Here is a 20,019-nt window from a genome sequence, read left to right on the forward strand (position 1 = left end):
AGGCCCACCCTCCATCTCTCCTGGGATGCGATTGATGAGCTCTGTGCACTGACTGCCCCTTGGTGCCCATACAGGGGCCTAGTTTTCCTGGAGATGCAGGGACCGAGGAATTGCGGCCGGCTGTGTGGTGCTGCTGGGGAAGGGTGGTATTTCTCTCTACTGTATTTTGTTTTACCCATTTATGAGCTGATGGACATTTGGGTTGTTTCTAGGTTTTTTATTATTATGATGAATAATGCTTCTATGAACCTTTGAAGATAAGTTTTTATGTGAACATAAGTTTTCAGTTCTCTCGGGTATATATACCTATACTGGAATTTCTGGACCATAGGTAACTATGCTTGACGATTGGAGACTTGTCAAAGTGTTTTCCACAGCAACTGCACCATTGCATTCTGGTTATGTACAAGGGTTCTGATTTCTCCAAATCCTCTGCAACACTTGTTAATGTCTTTTTGATATAGCCATCCTTGTAGTTATGAAGTGAAATCTCATTGTGGTTTTGATTTGCATGTGTCTTATGACAATGATGGTTAGCTTTTTTGAGCATCTTTTTTATGTGCATTTTGGCCATTTGTGTATCTTCTTGGGAGAACTATCTGTTCATGCTTTCCATTGTATAATTTGGTTGTCTTTTTTAAAAAAATATAAATATGTTATTGATTTTTTACAGAGAGGAACGGAAAGGGATAGAGAGTTAGAAACAATGATGAGAGAGAAACATCGACCAGCTGCCTCCTCCACACCCCCTACTGGGGATGTGCCTGTAACCAAGGTACATGCCCTTGACCAGAATTGAACCTGGGACCCGTCAGTCCACAGGCCGAGGATCTATCCACTGAGCCAAACCGGTTAGGGCTGGTTGTCTTTTTAAAAAAAGATCTTTAATTGATTTTTAGATAGAGGAAGGGAGAGGGAGAGAGAGAAACATCAATCGGCTGCCTCCTGCATTCCCACTACCGGGGATCAGTCTGCAACCAGGCATGTGCCCTGACTGGGAATTGAACCGGCAAGCCTTTAGACCAGGGGTCCTCCAACTACGGCCCGTGGGCCACATGCAAATATAAATACTGTATTTGTTTCTGTTTCGGTTTTTTTACTTCAAAATCATATATGTGCAGTGTGCATAGGAATTTGTTCATAGTTTTTTTTAAACTATAGTCCGACCCTCCAACGGTCTGAGGGACAGTGAACTGGCCCCCTGTTTAAAAAGTTTGAGGACCCCTGCTTTAGTGTATGGGACAATATCCAACTGAACCATACCAGCTCGGGTTAATATGGTTGTGTTTTGATTGTGGAGTTTTAAGAGTTCTTTGTATATTATGGATACTACAACCTTATTAGATATATAATTTGCAAATATATTTTCCCACTTTGTGGATTGTCTTTTTACTTTGTAGATACTCACTCCCCTTTGACACAAAAGTTCTTAAATTGTGATGACTTTTCAGTTAAAGTACTTTTCCATTGGTTGCTTGTGCTTTTGGTGTCACACTGAAGAAACTGATGTGTAACACGTGGTTGCAAAGAGAACTGTTTTTCATGTGAAGGGTTTTATAGTTTGTAATAGAAGTTGGTTATAAAAAGGGAGGGAGGCACACCTAATTAAGGCTCAGGTTTCTTTGTAGGTGTATATATTTTAGGAAAACCTACATATGTAAGATGAAATTGGGAAAATAGATTCCATTAGGACGCCATGTGCAGGTACCCTTAAGAAAGGCCTCTTGTAGACCTGGGGGCTCTTACCTGACCCAGAGAAGCACTCCATTCTTCTAGACATCCCTTTGCATAATGAGTGAGAATAGGAGAGAAGTGGGGAAACGGGGAAGGTGCCAGAGAAAGAGAGAAAAGAGGGTATAGGAGAGAATATTGGGAAGTGGTGCTGGGGAAAAGTGAGGGAAGCTAGTTTTCCTTTCATCCTCACCGGAGTTGTTCGAGTGCATAGAGACCCCACGCATATTTGACTGCTGTCAGATATGTCTGGACCAGAACTCTCTTGGTTGTTCTCAGAAAATTTCCACATTGAATTATTTCTGGTGTGATTTTGTTTCTTCACTTTCAAGTCTTGGGCGGTTAGCCTACTGGGTTCTCCCAGGAAGCCTGTTTTGTAAAGGCCCCTTAACAAGTCTTAGTGTTTTCTGGTTATTGATTTCACTGCAGCTTCATGCATCTAGTGACTAGTCCATCTGGCTGGCAGTGTAGGCAGCGCTTCATTTTGGTGAACACTAGTTTCTCACAGTTGTATCCCTTTTGCTGTTTGTAAAGCAGAATGCCAGGCCTCCAGGCTCTATGGGCTTCTGGCCACGCCAGGAAGCCCGAGCCTCAGTTTGCACACATGGCAGTGGAGGCGCTTTGGAGTGGATTGTCTTCATGGTGGTCCCTGGCCCAAGCTTTTCAGCTCTCAGACACTTTTGACAGAATGATCCATGGAATTTTGAACTCCTTCCTCATGGAGGCTGCTAAGGTCACAGTGCTCCATTGGGAATACACAGGTGATTTCCTGTAGGCTGAAATTGGATGCTCTCTTTGAGCATCATAGCTGTGATGTGGGATGTTACCATGTCTTGCTTCATAGATGCGGTTCCTTTTTAATTTTTGACAGAAAAACCACAGCCTGTCAAAGACAGCTGCTATGCTGTGCTCCATCATAACTACACTAACGTTAAAAACCAAAGCTTTTAATGATTGTAATGCATACAGTTTGGCAAAACTCTGCTGATGTGCATTACTGATACTTTATTTAAAAACCAAGATAGTCCATGTTGAAATTGATCAACATAAGGTAAAGAGTGGTTTTAGGCTGGCTCCATGATTTAAGCTGTACCTATCCAGCTGAGACAAAAAACAATCCTTTGAACCAATTGTTCAGAGTTTTGACAAAGAAACAATCCAGGAAAATGTCAATAATGATGACTGGCAAAATCAAAATTGGAAACAAAGAAACTGTTTATAGAGCTGCCAGCAAAGAAAGCTTGGGAGGAGATGACAAGTTTGGAATTTCTGGGATGGAATTGGATAAGAATCTCAGTCCAGTTTCCTTAGTTGCTGCAGAGACACCACTGTCGTTGAATCTGACAGAGTCCTGCACTCCCCTGTGCACTGACCCTTTGTGTAATCCAGTCTTCAATGGAGCCTGAGGAACTGTCTGAACCTGCTCCCTTTTGGTCTTCTTCTTTGGCACAACCACAGTGGATTTCTCTGATTCACACCGAGTTCTTTTTTTTTTTTTATTATTGCTTAAAGTAGTACAAAGAGTATTACATATGTCTCCTTTTTTTCCCCCTGCCCTTGACAATCCCCTGGCCTCCCCTACCCCCCAGTGTCTTATGTCCATTGGTTATGCTTATATGCATGCATGCAAGTCCTTTGGTTGATCTCTTACCCGCCCCCCTCCTGCCCTCCCACCCTCCCCGGCCTTCCTGCTGTAGTTTGACAGTCTGTTCGAGGCAGCTCTGCCTCTGTATCTATTTTTGTTCATAAGTTTATAATGGTCTGTATTATCCAGAAATGAGTGAGATCATGTGGTATTTTTCCTTCATTGACTGGCTTATTTCACTTAGCATAATGCTCTCCAGTTCCATCCATGCTGTTGCAAATGGTAAGAGTTCCTTCTTTTTTATAGCAGCATAGTATTCCATCGTGTAGATGTACCACAGTTTTCTAATCCATTCATCTACTGATGGGCACTTAGGCTGTTTCCAGATCTTAGCTATGGTGAATTGTGCTGCTATGAACATAGGGGTGCATATATCCTTTCTGATTGGTGTTTCTGGTTTCCTGGGATATATTCCTAGAAGTGGGATCACCTGGTCAAATGGGAGTTCCATTTGTAGTTTTTTGAGGAAACTCCATACTGTCTTCCATAGTGGCTGCACCAGTCTGCAATCCCTCCAGCCAGTGCACAAGTGTTCCTTTTTCTCCACATCCTCTCCAGCACTTGTCGTTTGTTGATTTGTTGATGATAGCCAGTCTGACAGGTGTGAGATGGTACCTCATTGTTGTTTTGATTTGCATCTCTCGGATGACTAGTGACTTTGAGCATATTTTCATATGTCTCTTGGCTTTCTGAATGTCCTCTTTTGAAAGGTGTCTATTTAGATCCTTTGCCCATTTTTTGATTGGATTGTTTATCTTCCTTTTGTTAAGTTGTATGAGTTTCCTATAAATTTTGGAGATTAGTTCCTTATCAGATATGACATTGGCAAATATGTTTTACCACGCAGTGGGTTTTCTTGTTGTTTTGTTGATGGTTTCTTTTGCTGTGCAGAAGCTTTTAATTTTGATGTAGTCCCATTTGTTTATTTTCTCTTTAGTTTCCAATGCCCTAGGCGCTGTATCGGTGAAGAAATTGCTTTGGCATATGTCTGAGATTTTGTTGCCTTTGGATTCTTCTAGTATTTGTATGGTTTCCCGTCGTATATTTAAGTCCTTTATCCATTTTGAGTTTATTTTTGTGTATGGTGTAAGTTGGTGGTCTAGTTTCATTTTCTTGAATGTATCTGTCCAATTTTCCCAACACCATTTATTGAAGAGACTATCTTGACTCCATTGTATGTTCTTGCCTCCTTTGTCAAATATTAATTGAGCGTAATGGTTGGGGCTGATTTCTGGGCTCTCTATTCTATTCCATTGATCTATATGTCTGTTCTTGTGCCAGTACCAGGCAGTTTTGAGAACAGTGGCTTTGTAATACAGCTTGATATCTGGTATTGATATCCCACCTACTTTGTTCTTTCTCAGGATCGCTGCAGCTATTCGGGGTCATTTTTTATTCCAGATGAATTTTTGGAGAGTCCGTTCTAGGTCTGTGAAATATGCCATTGGTATTTTAATGGGAAGAGCGTTGAATTTATAGATTGCTTTGGGCAGTATGGACATTTTAATGATGTTGATTCTACCAATCCAAGAACATGGTATGTTCTTCCATCTGTTTATGTCTTCCTCTATCTCTTTTTTCAACGTCCTGTAGTTTTCCTAGAAGAGGTCTTTTGCCTCTTTAGTTAAGTTTATTCCTAGGTAGCTTAATTTTTTTGGTGCGATGGTAAATGGGATTGCTTTTTTATTCTCTCTTTCTGCACATTCACTGTTGGTGTATAGAAATGCCATATATTTCTTGGCGTTAATTTTGTATCCTGCTACATTGCCGAATTCTTTTATTAAGTCTAACAGTTTATTGATGGAGTCTTTAGGGTTTTTGAAGTATAATATCATGTCATCTGCAAATAAGGACAGTTTTACGTCTTCTTTTCCAATTTGGATGCCTTTTATTTCTTCTCCTTGTCTAATTGCAGTGGCTAATTCTTCCAGTACTATGTTGAACAGGAGTGGTGAGAGTGAGCACCCCTGTCTTGTTCCTGTTCTTAGGGGAAATGGTGTTAGTTTTTGTCCATTGAGTATGACGTTGGCTGTGGGTTCGTCATATATGACTTTTATTATGTTGAGGTATGATCCTTCAATTCCCACCTTGCTGAGAGTTTTTATCAAAAATGGGTGTTGAATTTTGTCAAACGCTTTTTCTGCATCTATTGATATGACTATGTGGTTTTTTTCTTTCGATTTGTTTATGGGATGTATCACGTTTATTGATTTGCGGATATTGTACCATCCTTGCATCCCTGGGATAAATCCTACTTGGTCGTGGTGTATGATCTTTCTGATGTACTGCTGGATCCGATTTGGTAAGATTTTGTTGAGGATTTTGGCATCTATGTTCATGAGGGAAATTGGCCTGTAATTCTCTTTCATTGTGTTGTCTTTACCTGGTTTTGGTATTAGGGTGATGCTGGCTTCATAGAATGAGCTTGGAAGTGTTCCTTCCTCTTGGATTTTTTGTAGTAGTCTGAGGAGGATAGGTTTTAGTTCTTGAATGTTTGGTAAAACTCCCCTGTGAAGCCATCTGGTCCTGGGCTTTTGTTTGATGGAAGCTTTTTGATGACTGCTTCAATTTCTTCCATAGTTATTGGCCTATTTAGATTTTCAGATTCTTCCTGATTAAATTTTGGAATGTTGTATTTTTCTAGGAATATGTCCATTTCCTCCAAGTTGTCTAGTTTGTTGGAGTAGAGTTGTCCATAGTATTTATTAACAATCATTTGTATTTCTGTGGAATCTGTTGTTATTTCGCCTCTATCATTTCTGATTTTGTTGACTTGGGTCCTTTCTCTTTGCTTCTTGGTGAGCCTGGCTAGAGGTTTGTCAATCTTGTTTATCCTTTCAAAGAACCAGCTCTTTGTTTCCTTGATTTTCTGTATTGTTTTTTTGGTTTCTATGTCATTTATTTCTGCTCTAATCTTTATTATCTCCTTCCTTCTGCTCACTGTGGGCTTTTCTTCTTGCTCTCTTTCTAATTCTTTGAGCTGTAGATTTAGATGATTTACTACCATTTTTTCTTGTTTGTTGAGATAGGCCTGTAGAGCTATAAACTTCCCTCTCAGGACTGCTTTCATTGAGTCCCAAAGGTTTTGGATTGTTGTGTTTTCATTGTCATTAGTTTCCAGGATGTTTTTAATTTCTTCTTTGATCCACAGTGGATTTCTCTGATTCACAACGAGTTCTAATTGACCTTTTCTATTGCTTCTTTTCTGAGCCCGCAGAACCAGATGTTGTTTCCGTAGAAGATAACATTCTGAGTTACCTTTTCATTTCTGTGGTTTGGTGTACAAATGATGTGTGTCTTGTCCCCTGACACTTAGTTTCGTTTTGTTCCCCATTCCCTTCATTGAATACACAAACTGATTGATTAATTTCCCATGTTCTGTAGCATTCTGAAGAGCTAACACTTACTAAATTTTGACAACTGGAGACATGTCACACTTCTGCACATCCAAGCTCCAGTCCTGCATTGTAATAGAAGCTGGTAAAGATATCCTGGCTGCTGCCATTTTCCAGGCTGTCTAATTGATTTATTTTAAAAATTCTTTATTGTTGAAAGTGTTAACATATGTTCCGTTTCCCCGGCATTGACCTCTCCCAGCCCGCTCCTGACCCTCAACCCAGGCCTTCACCCCTCTATTGTCTGTGTCCATTGGTTATGCTAAATGCATACAGGTCCTTTGGTTGATCTCTTACCCTCACCCCACCAACATCCCCTGCCTTCCCTGTGAGGTTTACTGTCTGTTCGATGCTTCTATGTCTCTGCATCTATTTTTGTTTGTCAGTTTATGTTCATTATATTCCACAAATGAGTGAGACCATGTGATACTTATCTTTCTCTGACTGGCTTGTTTCATTTTGCTTAGCGTGATGCTCCCCAGGTCCATCCATGCTGTTGCAAATGGTAAGAGTTCTTTGTTTTGTACAGTAGCATATATTCCATTGTGTAGATGTGCCACTGCTTTTTAATCCATTCATCTGCTGATGGGCACTTAGGCTGTTTGCAATTCTTGGCTATTGTATGTTGCGCTGCTAGGAACATAGGGGTGCGTGCATCTGTCTTTTCTGTTTGGTGTTTCTGATTTCTTGGGATATATTCCTAGCAGTGGTATTACTGGGTCAAATGGGAGTTCCATTTTTAATTTTTTTAGGAAACTCCATATAATTTTCCACAGAGGCTGCACCAGTCTGCATTCCCACCAGCACTATACGAGGGTTCCCTTTTCTTCACATCATCACCAGCACTTGTCGTTAGTTGATTTGTTGATGGTCGCCATTCTGATAGGTGTGAGGTGATATCTCATGGTCATTTTGATTTACATTTCTTGGATGACTAGTGACTTTGAGCATGTTTTTTTCATATGCCTCTTTGCTTTCTGAATGTCCACTTTTGAGAAGTGTCCTTTTGCCATTTTTTTCCTTTTGTTAGGTTGTATGAATTCCCTATAAATTTTGGAGATAAAACCCATGTCAGATTTAACATTGGCAGATATGTTCTCCCATGCAGCAGACTCTCTTATTATTTTGTTGGTGGTTTCTTTTGCTGTGCAGAAGCTTTTTATTTTGATGTAGTCCCATTTATTTATTTTGTCCTTAGTTTCCATTGTCCTAGGAGATGTATCAGGAAACATATTGCCACTAGATATGACTGATATTTTGTTGCCTGTGGATTCTTCTAAGATTTTAATGGTTTCCCATCTTACATTTAAGTCTTTTTCCATGTTGAATTTATTTTTGTGTATGGTGTAAGTTGGTGGTCTAGTTTCATTTTTTTTGCATGTATCTGACCAATTTTCCCAGCACCATTTATTGAAGAGACTGTCTTGACTCCATTGTATGCTCCTGCCTCTTTTGTCAAATACTAATTGAGCATGATAGCTTGGGTCAATTTTTGGGTTCTCTGTTCTGTTCCATTGGTGTTTTGTCTGTTTTTCTTTGCCAGTACCAGGCTGTTTTGAGAACAGTGGCTTTGTGATATAACTTGCTATCTGGTATTGTGATCCCTCAAACTTTGTTCTTCTATCAGGATGGCTGTGGCTATTCGGGGGTCCCTTTTAATTTTATATAAAATTTTCGAGAGTTAGTTCTCGGTCTGTGCAATATGCCGTTGGTATTTGAATGAGGTTGAATCTATAGATTGCTTTGGGTAGTATGGACATTTTAATGATGTTGATTCTACGAATCCATGAACACTGTATATTCTTCCACTTGTATATATCTTCCTCTACCTGTTTTTTCCAACATCTTATAGTTTTCTGAGTACAGGTCTTTTACCTCCTTAGTTAAGTTTATTCCTAGGTATCTTAATTGTTGTGTTGCACTGCTAAATGGGATTACGTTTTTAGTTTCTCTTTTTGTGAGTTCATTATTGGTGTGTAAAAATGCCATAGATTTCTGGGTGTGAATTTTGTGTCCTGCTACATTTCTGCAATGCCTTTGTGTTTGTTTGTATGTAATGTGAGTTGCTGTCTCGTTGTGGCCCTGGGCAACCTGCTTGAGGTCTGTGAAGTTGAAGCCCCCAGGGGTCCAATGATCCAGGACTCCTTAGCCCAGAGGCTGGGTTTGCCTTGAGTCTGACACCTTTATTGTCTTTGCTCTGAGTTGTACTCCCTTCCCCCATGGATTGGTCCCTCAGTTGTCTGCTGCAGATGTTTGTGGTGGGTAGGGGCACATGCATAGTTGCTGTGGTGTACGACTCCCTGTGAGATTCCAGAGCCCTCTGGCATGCAATTCACTGTGCAGCCCCGGCGCCTGTGGGAGGGTGGCACCCTATGTCCCTCTGGCCCGCACTGGCAGCACAGTCCTGGGGTCTGGGCGTGGTGCTTGGTGCCTCTGGCTCACACCTCAGTGTGGTCCTGGGGCCAGGGCAGGGCACCATGCTGGCTGCCCCTGGGTCTCACTTTCAGCCTGTCCTGGGTCTTGGGCAGGCGCGCCCGTGGCTAGACCTCACAGCCCGGAGTCCTGGAGCGCTGGATCCTGGAACCAGGACAGGGAGGTGGTCTCTCTGGTGTGTGCTCACTGCAGTCACCTGGGAGCCCGTGGTGAGGCAGTGCGCCACTCACTGCAGGGGTGCGGCAGGGGTCCTTTGCCAGTTACTGCTGGCACATGGCTCACTGTTCAGGTTTGGCGTGTTGTCTCAGGCCAGCCTGGGTGTTGTTGTGGCTGCACTCCTGGCCTCCACTGCTCCTCCCTTCAGAATGTCATGGGCTCCGCACCAGAGCCGCTCCTGGCATGGGAGTGCCTGTACAGGTAGCAGGGGCTCCCTGTCCAGCAGGCACTTCTGTTGTTGGAACAGAAGTTAATATTGGTTAAACCAAGGTTTCCTCTTTTAGTACTGGATCTTCTCCTTTTTTTTTAAAAAAAATATTTTATAGATTTTTTACAGAGAGGAAGGGAGAGGGATAGAGAGTTAGAAACATTGATGAGAGAGAAACATCGACCAGGTGCCTCCTGCACACTCCCCACTGAGGATGTGCCCGCAACCATGGTACATGCCCTTGACCTGAATCGAACCCGGGACTCCTTAGACCGCAGGCTGACGCTCTATCCACTGACCCAAACCGGTCCGGCTGGATCTTCTCTTGTGTGTTTGTTGTTTTTTCCCCCCAGAAGCAACCCTTTGATTGTTCCTCGGTTTCCAATTTGGGGATTTTGCGTGAGTTGTGCTCTTCTAATATAGAAGAGTCATGCTTGTTGCTTTCCCTCTGCTTTTCTGCGCTCATGGTTTGACTGTGTGTGCTCACTTGCCTGTACTTAATTGAAAAGGTATCCGTGGAGGGAAGACTCAAACAATTCCCTGACATCCTGGTGAGTTTTGGTTATTTTCCGTTTAATTTCAGGTGAGCCAATCTGCTTTGGAGTCACAGTTTGTAGTACCGAAGGAGGAGGTGGTAGCTGTGGAGGAGAAGGTTTTTCCAGAAGTTCATGTGGTCTTGTGTTTGGGATTTCTGAATGGTAATAGCGGGGCTAAAGTTTCTAATTGCACCCAAGCCATTGGCTGATGCATTGGGTTACTGCTTAGAAGACTGGTATTTGGTTTGAGTTTCATACATGCCGACTGATGGTGGAAAGCCATTTGTGAGTGGAGGAAGATCTTCTGTTGTCACTGTTGTCATCAAAGGCATCTTCCTGACAGATGTTGGTGGAGCCAATGAGTTGAGGAGCTTGCTGAATGGTGTTCCCCATGATCCCTTGCCTGAAAGAGAAAGGGAAATCCATTGTTTTGCTCCAGCAACTTTCCCTTTCTCTCATCAGGTCTTCAGTTTGTTCCATTCTAACTTGCTGGCTGTGTCAGTATTATCACAGGAGAGACACGAGGCCCAGAGTGTCACTGGGTACAGACAGCCACTGGGGCTGCAGGGGGAGGAGATGGTACCAACCTAGGCCATAGGAAATCTCTGGGCTAGATTTCTCTGATGTCAGATGCTTCTGCCATGGCGGCAGGCACAGGGCCTGGCCTAGAAACCAGAGGAGGAAGAGTGTAGGACAGTCGTGGGCAAACTACGGCCCTAGGTCCGGATAAGACCCGTTTGGAATGAATAAAACTAAAAAAAAAAAAAAAAAAGACCTTACCCTTTTATGTAATGATGTTTACTTTGAATTTATATTAGTTCACACAAACACTCCATCCATGCTTTTGTTCCGGCCCTCCGGTCCAGTTTAAGAACCCATTGTGGCCTTCGAGTCAAAAAGTTTTCCCACCCCTGGTGTAGGAGGTTGTATAGGCAGGGGAGGTGGAGGAATGTGGGTCGCAGTGCAGCTGCTGCTATCAGAGAGTAGCCTGTGGCTGGTGGCTGGACCAAGGCGGCAGGGTCCTCCCGGTTTGAGGCTCCATTTTGCCTTCGCGTGCCTGTCCATGGCTACCAGTGGACAAGTCCCCTCTGCCTCTACCTGGTTTCTGGCTGTTGGTGCCACCACTGCCTGCTCCTGCCACTGTGCACAAAGTCCTCCCACCCCGACTCTCCCACAGTGACCTTTGCACATTTGCACAGCCCTGTCTAAGAATGTTGTAGCTTTTTTTAAAAACAACAACAACATACTTTTATTGATATCAGGGAGGAAGAAAGAGGGAGAGAGAGGTAGAAACATCAACAATAAGAGAGAATCATTGAGTGGCTGCCTTCTGCACACCCTCTATTGGGGATTAAGCCCGCAACCCCGGCATGTGCCCTTGACCAGAATCGAACCCGGGACCCTTCAGTCTGCAGGCTGATGCTCCATCCCCTGAGCCAAACCGGCCGGGTAACTTTTCTGATACTGTTGTATTACATTTGTTGGAGGAAAAGCAGAAACTTTTCCAAAAGATAGGCTTTCTTGCAGAGTAGGTCTTTAACAACCATTCATTGAGTATCCTTTTGTTTTGTTTTCTTGTTTGTTTATTAATGCTCACGTGAGGATATTTTCCCATTGACTTTAGAGAAAGGCAACGGAGCAGGGGAGAGACAGAGAGAAACATCTGTGAGAGAGACACATCGATTGGTCGCCTCTCGTGTGTGCGCCGACCAGGGCCGGGGACCAAGCCTGCAACTGAGTACGTGCCCTTGATCAGCATCAAACGCAGAACACTTCAGCCTGTGAGCCAGTGCTCAATCCACTGAGCCATACAGGCTAGGGCTCATTGAGCGTCTTTTGGTGAGCATAAAAGAAAGTAACCATAGTCTCTTTCTACTTATGCATGAAAGCTGCCTTTGGGATTTACTCTTCCCTGGTCTGGCAGGAAATCTCCAAAAGGTCTCTTAGCCAAATTTTCCCTCTTAAATACCCAGTCATCTTGTGGTCCCTTTGAAGCAGTTAGTAGCCTAGTGTCCTGTACCAGTCAAAACCCTACACTTCTAAATACTGGGAAATTTCTGTCTAGTGGAAACTGGCCCCTTCATGGATTTTGTAGTCTTGCTAGTGGTGTGTGTGTCTGTGTATGGGTTGAATGGAGTACTTCTTTTTGCCTTTTCTCTTGTCATGTCCTTCCTCCACTTGACCACCACTCCAGATGTGGTTCCAGGGAGAAAAGTGCACGTGGAGAAGAACACACCCTGGCAGGGTCATTAAATGTGTAATGGGAACAGAGGAAATCCCGAGCCCATGCCCTTATGGGTCCATTTTGAACTTCCTAAAGAGACCACAGACTGCTGGCTCTGGTCTCATCGGGTGCCGTTCTTCTAACTGGCCACCGAACTCCCCCTCACCTCCTAGTCTCCTTGAGCCACACTTGTGTCAGGGTCATTGCTTCTCTGGGTGCTCTGCCTTTGTGCTTTCCTTATCAGACAACGGAGGACACTTGGTTTTGCAGGGCTCTCATGTGGACTATGGCCATCACAGTCCCTCTCTGCATGTGGTGGAAGTGCAGGTCCTATTTATTCAGTCCAGCCTTATTGTGTGGTCCGGCCAGGCATTTTCAGCCCCCGATTCCCGATTTCATTTGCATGAGTCAGGCAGTGGTTCTGGGGTCCAGCTGACTGAAGAAGACAGGAGCCAAGCTTTCTCAAGCTTGTTTTCATTTGATGAAGGTCAGGAGGAGGTGATCCTTGTCTTGTCCTCTCCTCATGGGGGTGGAGAAAATTCCCACCGTTACTGCTTCCTCAGCGTGTACTAGTACATATTGACTTTGGAAACACATTCCTTTCCTCTTCAGGGCATCTTCATCCCTAGCTTCTCTTCCTATGTGAGCCACATACTAGAGCAGGGGTGGGCAAACTTTTTGACTCGAGGGCCACAGTGGGTTCTTAAACTGGACCGGGGGGCCGGAACCAAAGCATGGATGGAGTGTTTGTGTGAACTAATACATGTTAACACTGCTGCTGGTGAAGGATCGGAGGGGAGAGCAAGAGAACCCTCCGCTCTTTCGGCTCCGTGGGCCGGATAGAACAGCCGAACGGGCCGGATCCAGCCCGCGGGCCGTACTTTGCACTCGGCTGTACGAGAGCATGCCCACCTTCATCTGAGGGCTCCATGGGTGCAGCTTCTGTCTGGACATTAAACTCCCCTAAATACCCAGGCCTTTGCTGTTCTCTTTTCTGTTGGGGTTTTCTGTCTCCCTGGGTGCTACTCTTGGGTGTTCCTTTTTAAAGTATAAGCAAAACTTTATTTATAACATGATCAACATACCTTCCATAATTTCTTCACAGGTAGTCCAAAGAACAAAACCTCTGGCTTAATTGGAATTTACGTTTTGCCTTACATATTCCAAAATCTATCAATGTCAACTTTGGAATTTTAATCATGGCTGATACTATGCAATAGGGTACACCTGTACCAGTGACCAAATTCCTAACTTTTGTTGTTCAATCATTTTTCTTGATCTTGCTGTCTGACTCCATACATTCTAGAATATTTGATGGATTTGTAATAAACCTGACTTGCGTTCTTCTTATTAAACAAAATATATGCTAAAAAAAATGCCCACAATTCAGCTACTAAAACTCCTTTAAAGATCTTCTTTGCCAGTGTTTCCAGAATTTGGGCCATCCGTACACCCACTCTGGGTAGCCCAAATCAACCTTGCCTTGGATGCTTTCCTTTTTTATATAAAAATATTCATTGTTCAGATTATTTCAGATATTCCTCTTTTTTTTCCCCATAGCTCCCCTCCACCTGGTTCCCATCCCACCCCATGCCCTTACCCCCTGCCACTGTCCTCATCCATAGGTGTAAGATTTTTGTCCAGTTTCTTCCCGCACCCTTCATACCCCCTTCCCCCTGAGAATTGTCAGTCCACTCCCTTTCTATGCCCCTGCTTTTATTATATTCACCAGTTTATTCTGTTCATCAGATTTTTTTATTGACTTAATTTTTAGATTCATTTGTTGATAAATATGTATTTGTTGTCCCTTTGTTGTTCATAATTTGTATCTTTACCTTTTTCTTCTTCCTCTTCTTAAAGAATACCCTTTAGCATTTCACATAATCCTGGTTTGGTGGTGATGAACTCCTTTAGCTTTTTCTTGTCTGTGAAGCTCTTTATCTGATCTTCAACTCTACATGATAGCTTTGCTTGGTAGAGTAATCTTGGTTGTAGATTCTTGGTATTCATCACTTTGAATATTTCTTGCCACTCCCTTCTGGCCTGCATGGTTTCTGTTGCGAAATCCGCTGACAGTCGTATGGGTGCTCCCTTGTAAGGTAGCTAACTGTTTTTCTCTTGCTGCTTTTAAGATTCTCTCTATGTCTTTTGCCCTTGGCATTTTAATTATGATGTGTCTTGGTGTGGTCCTCTTTGGATTCCTCTTTTTGGGAGTTCTGTTCGCTTCCTGGACTTGTAAGTCTATTTCTTTCATCAGGTACGGGAATTTTTCTGTCATTATTTCTTCTAATATGATTTAAGTATCTTTGCTCTCCCTCTTCTTCTGGCACCCCCATAATTCAGATGTTGGTACGTTTGAAATTGTGCCAGAGGCTCCTTACACTATCTTCATATTTTTGGATTGTTTTTTTTTGTTGTTGTTGTTTTTTTTTGCTTTTCCGGATGGGTGTTTTTTGCTTCCTTGTATTTCAAATCTTTGACTTGATTCTTGGGATCCTCTAGTCTTCTGTTGGATCTCTGTATATTATTCTTTATTTCAGTCAGTGTATGCTTTATTTTTGACTGGTTCTATTCCATTTTTTTTTTTTGGCATTCTCATTAAGATCCTTGAAGGTCTGACTAAGTTCCTCGGAGGTTTGTAGAAGATTCTTGCATAACCTTATAACTGTGGTTTTGTGCTCTAAGTCCCGTAATTTGCTTTCCTTCATTTCTTTCATTTGTGGCATGTTTCTTTGTCTCTGCATTTTGGCTGCTTCCCTGTGTTGATAGAGTGGCTTTGTGTGGTAGGTGTCCTATTGGGCCCAGTGGCTCAGCCTCCCCAATCACCTGAGGTAGACACTCTTGGTGCACCCCTTTGTGGGCTGGGTGTACAGTTTTGTTGTAGTTAAGCCTTGATTGCTGTTGGTATCCCTGGGAGGAAATGATCTCCAGGCCAATTGACTGCAAGCACACTCTGTGTCTGTAGTGGAAGAATTGCTCTGCTGGGGACACCGTTATTGGGCAGGACTTGCTTCAGTGAGGCTTTGGTGCTCACTGAGTCTGCCTCTTGAGTGTGTACTTAGGGATGTGAGGAGTTGAAATCTGGTATCTAACCACTAGGTATGCTGGCTCCTGGATCTCCAAGGAGGTACAAATTCAACCACTGTGTGAGTCCACCCAGCAGGAGCTACCGCGAGATCTGCAGATTTTTCCTCTTTGTTTGGGGTTTGGAAATTTTGCAGTTCTCTGACCCAGCTGCAGTTTGTTAGGTCAGGCTGCAAAAGGACAGGTGATTCATTTGCGCCGCTACGCACAGCTTAGGTGGGGTTGTAAATTGGCTGGGGTGGGGTCTCAGAGAATCACCAGGGTGCAGCAAACAGCAATGGCTGTCCATCAGCTGTCTCTGCGTCTTGGTGTCTCCGTGTCTTGGCGTCTCCATGTCCCTGCATCCTGTGCCCCCACAGTAATAATGATCCCTGCGAGCAGTTCTGCAAGAAAGCCACCCTCACTTTCTGGCCTGATGCTGGACAGTCCAGTTTCTCCCTGTAGGAGTCTGGGTCCCTAGAGACTCGCTGGAAATGAGGTCAGTGCAGTCGGGAGCTTGTATCTCCCGATTGACAAAAACCGCACGCCCAGGTGCAGCCCTGTTCACGGGCCTCCGCCCCTCCTACCCAGCCTTAGTGCGCTTTTTTCTTTCCTTCTAGTTGTAGAACTTCCACTCAGCCAGCTTCCCCGTGGTTCTGGATGATAACCGTTTTGCCTTTTAGTTGTAGTTTTAACGTGGTTGTGAGGGGCGGGAGGTACAGGTATATGCCTTAGGCCGCCATCTTGGTTGTCCGGATGCTTTCCTTTTAAGACAGTCTTTGTCCATTGACTTTCTCAGACTCCATATGTCAGTCATGGAAAACACGGTCTTTCTTTCAGCAGGTGTTAGAAGTACTGTTTGCTCCAAACCAGCCCTCTCTTCTACAGTCAGATCCAGTCAGTTCCTGCCCCAGGCTCAGCTTCATTGAATCACATACTGGTTCCACTGTCTCTAACTCCAGGGGACATATGTCAAGCTTTCTGAAGGTGTTTGTCATTTGCTTGAGGCATGGGGAGAAGTAATCCTTGTCTCTCCTTTGTGAGGGTGGAGAAAATACCCACTATTGTCCCCTTTTCAGGGTCTACATGCAATCTTTGGAAAACACATTCCTTTTCTTGTGCTGCTGGAGGAATTGCAATTCTCTCTCATGTCAGCCCCTTCCATTTTCACTGGCAGGAGCAGATCCAGCATCAGGTATTATTTCTATACTAGTAACCCGGTGCACAAAAATTTGTGCACTGTGGGGGGGGGGAGATAAGGGGGGTTTCCCTCAGTTACTAAACATTTATCGGTACAACACTGAGCACATTGGTGGTGGTGGTGGTCTTGTCAGAATGTGTTATATTATGCAGATGAAAATCTATTTAAACAGATTTGATGTAGATATTTTCAAAGATAGAAGAATTGTCTCTGTCAACTATTTTAGTTGATTCAAATCTTCAGTAATTGTCATCATTGCAAAGTTTTCAGTCCCCATATGGATTGCTGGATACAATAGGTCATGCGCTGTCCCAGTCCTTTGTAGCCTTTGTGACCTGAAGGACTCTAGTTTTCCATTTATATGTTTAAGTACCAACCTTACAGGCTTAAAAATGTAAGCTTTTAACACTGCTCTCTCTGTTCCGTATCCTTCGGATGAAAAGTGGAGTTGGTTTGCAGCACAGGAGAGAAATTCAGAAGGGGAATATTGAAGTAATGACTGCAGTAGGAGAAGAGGGAACCTATTTCTCTGGCCACAGGTGCTGGTGCCCTGGACCATAGGACTGGCAGCTTCTCCGGGTGGCTGCAGCCTGGGACCTCGGGTGGGTGGCTTGTCCGTCTCCTGGGCTGCAGCCAGCCGCAGGTGCTGGCGCCTGGACCAAGGGTGGGCGGCTTCTTCTTCTGGTGGCTTCTTCTTCTGTGCTTCCAGGGAGGGCAGTCAGTTATGTGTATATGTGTGTGCATGCAAACATAGGCGTGTACACGTGTGTATGTGGAAATCTGCTGGGCAAGTTAAAACCATAGAAAAGTTGCCCCCTATATCTTGAATCTTCCAGAGATATCCCCCACTTGTTTATTCTATCACTATTGGAGACTCAGTATTTGCAGCCAGCCAGCCAGTAACTCACTCAGTGTCTATTTCTGACTTCTTCTTTCCCTGTCTGTCTTCCAACCCTTAATCACATTTCCACCTGGATGCATCATATTTACTCCCAGTATGCTGTATAGAGAAGGAGTCAGGATGCTGTCTTCCCATGAATAGTACTCAGTAACAAACCAATTGCATTTTAGTTGGGCAATGCCCCTACCCACCCTTGAAATCCCTTCCACCATGCATTTCTGTTTCCCTTTTTGTCTGTTGGATTGTTTTGCTGCTCCTTCTCCTCACCCCACCACCCTTGGATCGCAATGTAAAATTCTTTTACCATGTCAAGAAATTATTAAAAATACAGGTACTTCTCCGATCACGGGGGTCGGAGGAGGGGGGAGGGGGGCGGGGAGCAGGGAAGAGGTGGCTGCTGGCTGCCGAGATCTACGTGGCAGCACATCGAGGCCAGGACCCAGTCTCACGGGTTTTACCCACGCAGCTTGAAAGGTGATCGCGATCTACGTGGCAGTCAGGCCCCGGTCTCATGGGGTTTGCAGTTTGAAAGGTGCTCGCGATCTACGTGGCAGTCAGGACCCGGTCTCATGGGGTTTGCAGTTTGAAAGGTGCTCCCTTTCAGTTCTAACTATTCTTTTATGTCATTAAGTGTTGTATCAGTAGGGAAGCCTTTAAACAGATCTGTTTTTCTTTTTTCTTAAATAGATCTGTTTTACATCACGTTTATACTCATCAGTAAGTTCAGGAAGGGTCTTGTCTGGAGATCTTTGGAGTTTAGTTTTATCTTCACTTATTTCCATGAGTTCTGCCTTTGCTTTGTTCAATGTTTCTACTATTACAGTAAAGTCTGTTAGATGGTTTAACCGATTGAATTTGATCATTATTTCCAAAGGTCACCAGCCTTCATCCAGTTTGATTTATCCCTTTAAAAATTTGTCCTGTGGCAAATTGAAGTCACAAAATGATACTCAAGTTTATGACAGATTTTGGCCTCCAGAGCAGCCATTTTTCATCACCATTTTCGGCCATTGTGGCTAAACAGGTGGCTCCAAACCTCTTCCTTCCTCTACACTGGAAGCCAGTGAGGGTAGGAAACTTGAAAAATGTGCACAATGAGGATGTGGGCAGCCTCTGTCCAAAGACCCAACCAGGGACCCATCCCAGTGCAACCACTGGCCCACTTGGGTCCCGGCCACGTGCATGTGCGGAACCCCAGGCTCCAGCATTCCTCCCAGGGGACCCAGTGCGTCTGCCAGATGCAGCCCATTTTGACACAGGACCCTTTGTTATATTTTTATTGCAGTATTAGAGTCAGTTTCTCAGCAAACCTCTCAAATGCTTCTTTTTTCAACTTGTTTTTGAACTAACCTTGTGAAAAGAAGACAATGGTAGCAGTTTTGTTTTTCAGATGAAGCCATAGTTTCAGTGGCTCTGTTTCTGGGCGGAGGACTAAGGGTGCCACCTCAGGGGCCAGGGCCTGGCAGCAGGAAGGGCTGTGAACCTAGCCCAGTTCATGCAGTTCCCTCCTTCATATTTTCTATGTTTAATTAAAGATGCTAGAACACTAGCCTTGTTCCTAGCTGAGAAGTCACCGTGTGTCACAATCTACTGTCTTGGGCTAGCAGAAAGTCCAGAGTGGAAGGTCTCCTGCAGTTCTTGCTACGATGACCTAACTTTGAATTCCTCTGCAGTGTATTCGATGGGAATTTGTTCACTCTGTCTGCAATTGTGTGATTGTTGAGCTTGCCTTCATGGGCATGAAGAGAAAGTTCTGTTTTTCTATGTATGAAAATTGGCTTAGAAATCTGTTCTTTCTATGTATGGGAAGCAATCTCAGGAAGTTCCCATAGTGACATGCTTGCTCTTAAAGAACCTATCCTGTGATCACTTCCAAGAAATTAGCAACCCAATCTAGAGTTAATAACCCCAACTCCTGATTACTGAAAAATTTTCTCCTACTTGCAGTTGACACCTACTGTTTATTGGCCCTGTGTCAGCACATGAGGTGTTGAATCTTATTTTCTCTCCGAGCCTCACTTTCTTCTAGTGTGGGTGGGAGATATTTCATGACCCTCACCATGTGTGAGATGAAATGAGATGATAAATATGTAGCCTTGGTACAGCTCTTGGTATCATACACCTGTTAACATAAGACATTCAAACCTGTGAAGAATTTTTGTGAGTTTATCTAAGCCAAAACTGTCGACAGTTGCCGGGGAGCAAAATCTCAGTGAATTGAGATAATACTCCAGAGCCTGGCAGTTTTGTACTTTATTTTATTATACCTTACAATCAAAAGAGGAGACGTTTGTGGGTTACATGAAATCTATTGGTGATAGGTTAGGGAGGCAGGAGAAAGCAAAGCGGGTAAACCTCTGTGATAAAAAGGAAAATGATAGACATACTTCTTTTACATAGGTTGGTTATGGATGGTTAAGAGTCAACAGTTAACTCAATAACATTGAGGGGATTTGTGGTGTCTGT

The 20,019-nt window shown here is 43.7% G+C and overlaps 1 protein-coding gene and 1 pseudogene across 1 annotated transcript; both read right to left on the reverse strand.

Moving 5' to 3' along the window:
* Positions 1-10,056: 10,056 nt before the first annotated feature.
* Positions 10,057-10,590, reverse strand: LOC132223728 (histone-lysine N-methyltransferase NSD3-like; annotated as a pseudogene).
* Positions 10,591-13,653: 3,063 nt separating this feature from the next.
* LOC132224045 (protein CEBPZOS-like) lies at positions 13,654-13,833 on the reverse strand. Its single transcript, XM_059679121.1, has one exon. It carries the CDS (start codon positions 13,831-13,833, stop codon positions 13,654-13,656), a length of 180 nt encoding a protein of 59 aa, XP_059535104.1.
* Between the last annotated feature and the right edge of the window lie 6,186 nt (positions 13,834-20,019).

This window comes from Myotis daubentonii, chromosome X, assembly GCF_963259705.1.
Source record: "Myotis daubentonii chromosome X, mMyoDau2.1, whole genome shotgun sequence".
NCBI classification, from domain to species: domain Eukaryota; kingdom Metazoa; phylum Chordata; class Mammalia; order Chiroptera; family Vespertilionidae; genus Myotis; species Myotis daubentonii.

Excerpts from the sequence above, each read along its gene's own strand:
- LOC132224045 (XM_059679121.1), bottom strand. The coding sequence starts at position 13,833 with ATGGCCCAAATTCTGGAAACACTGGCAAAGAAGATCTTTAAAGGAGTT.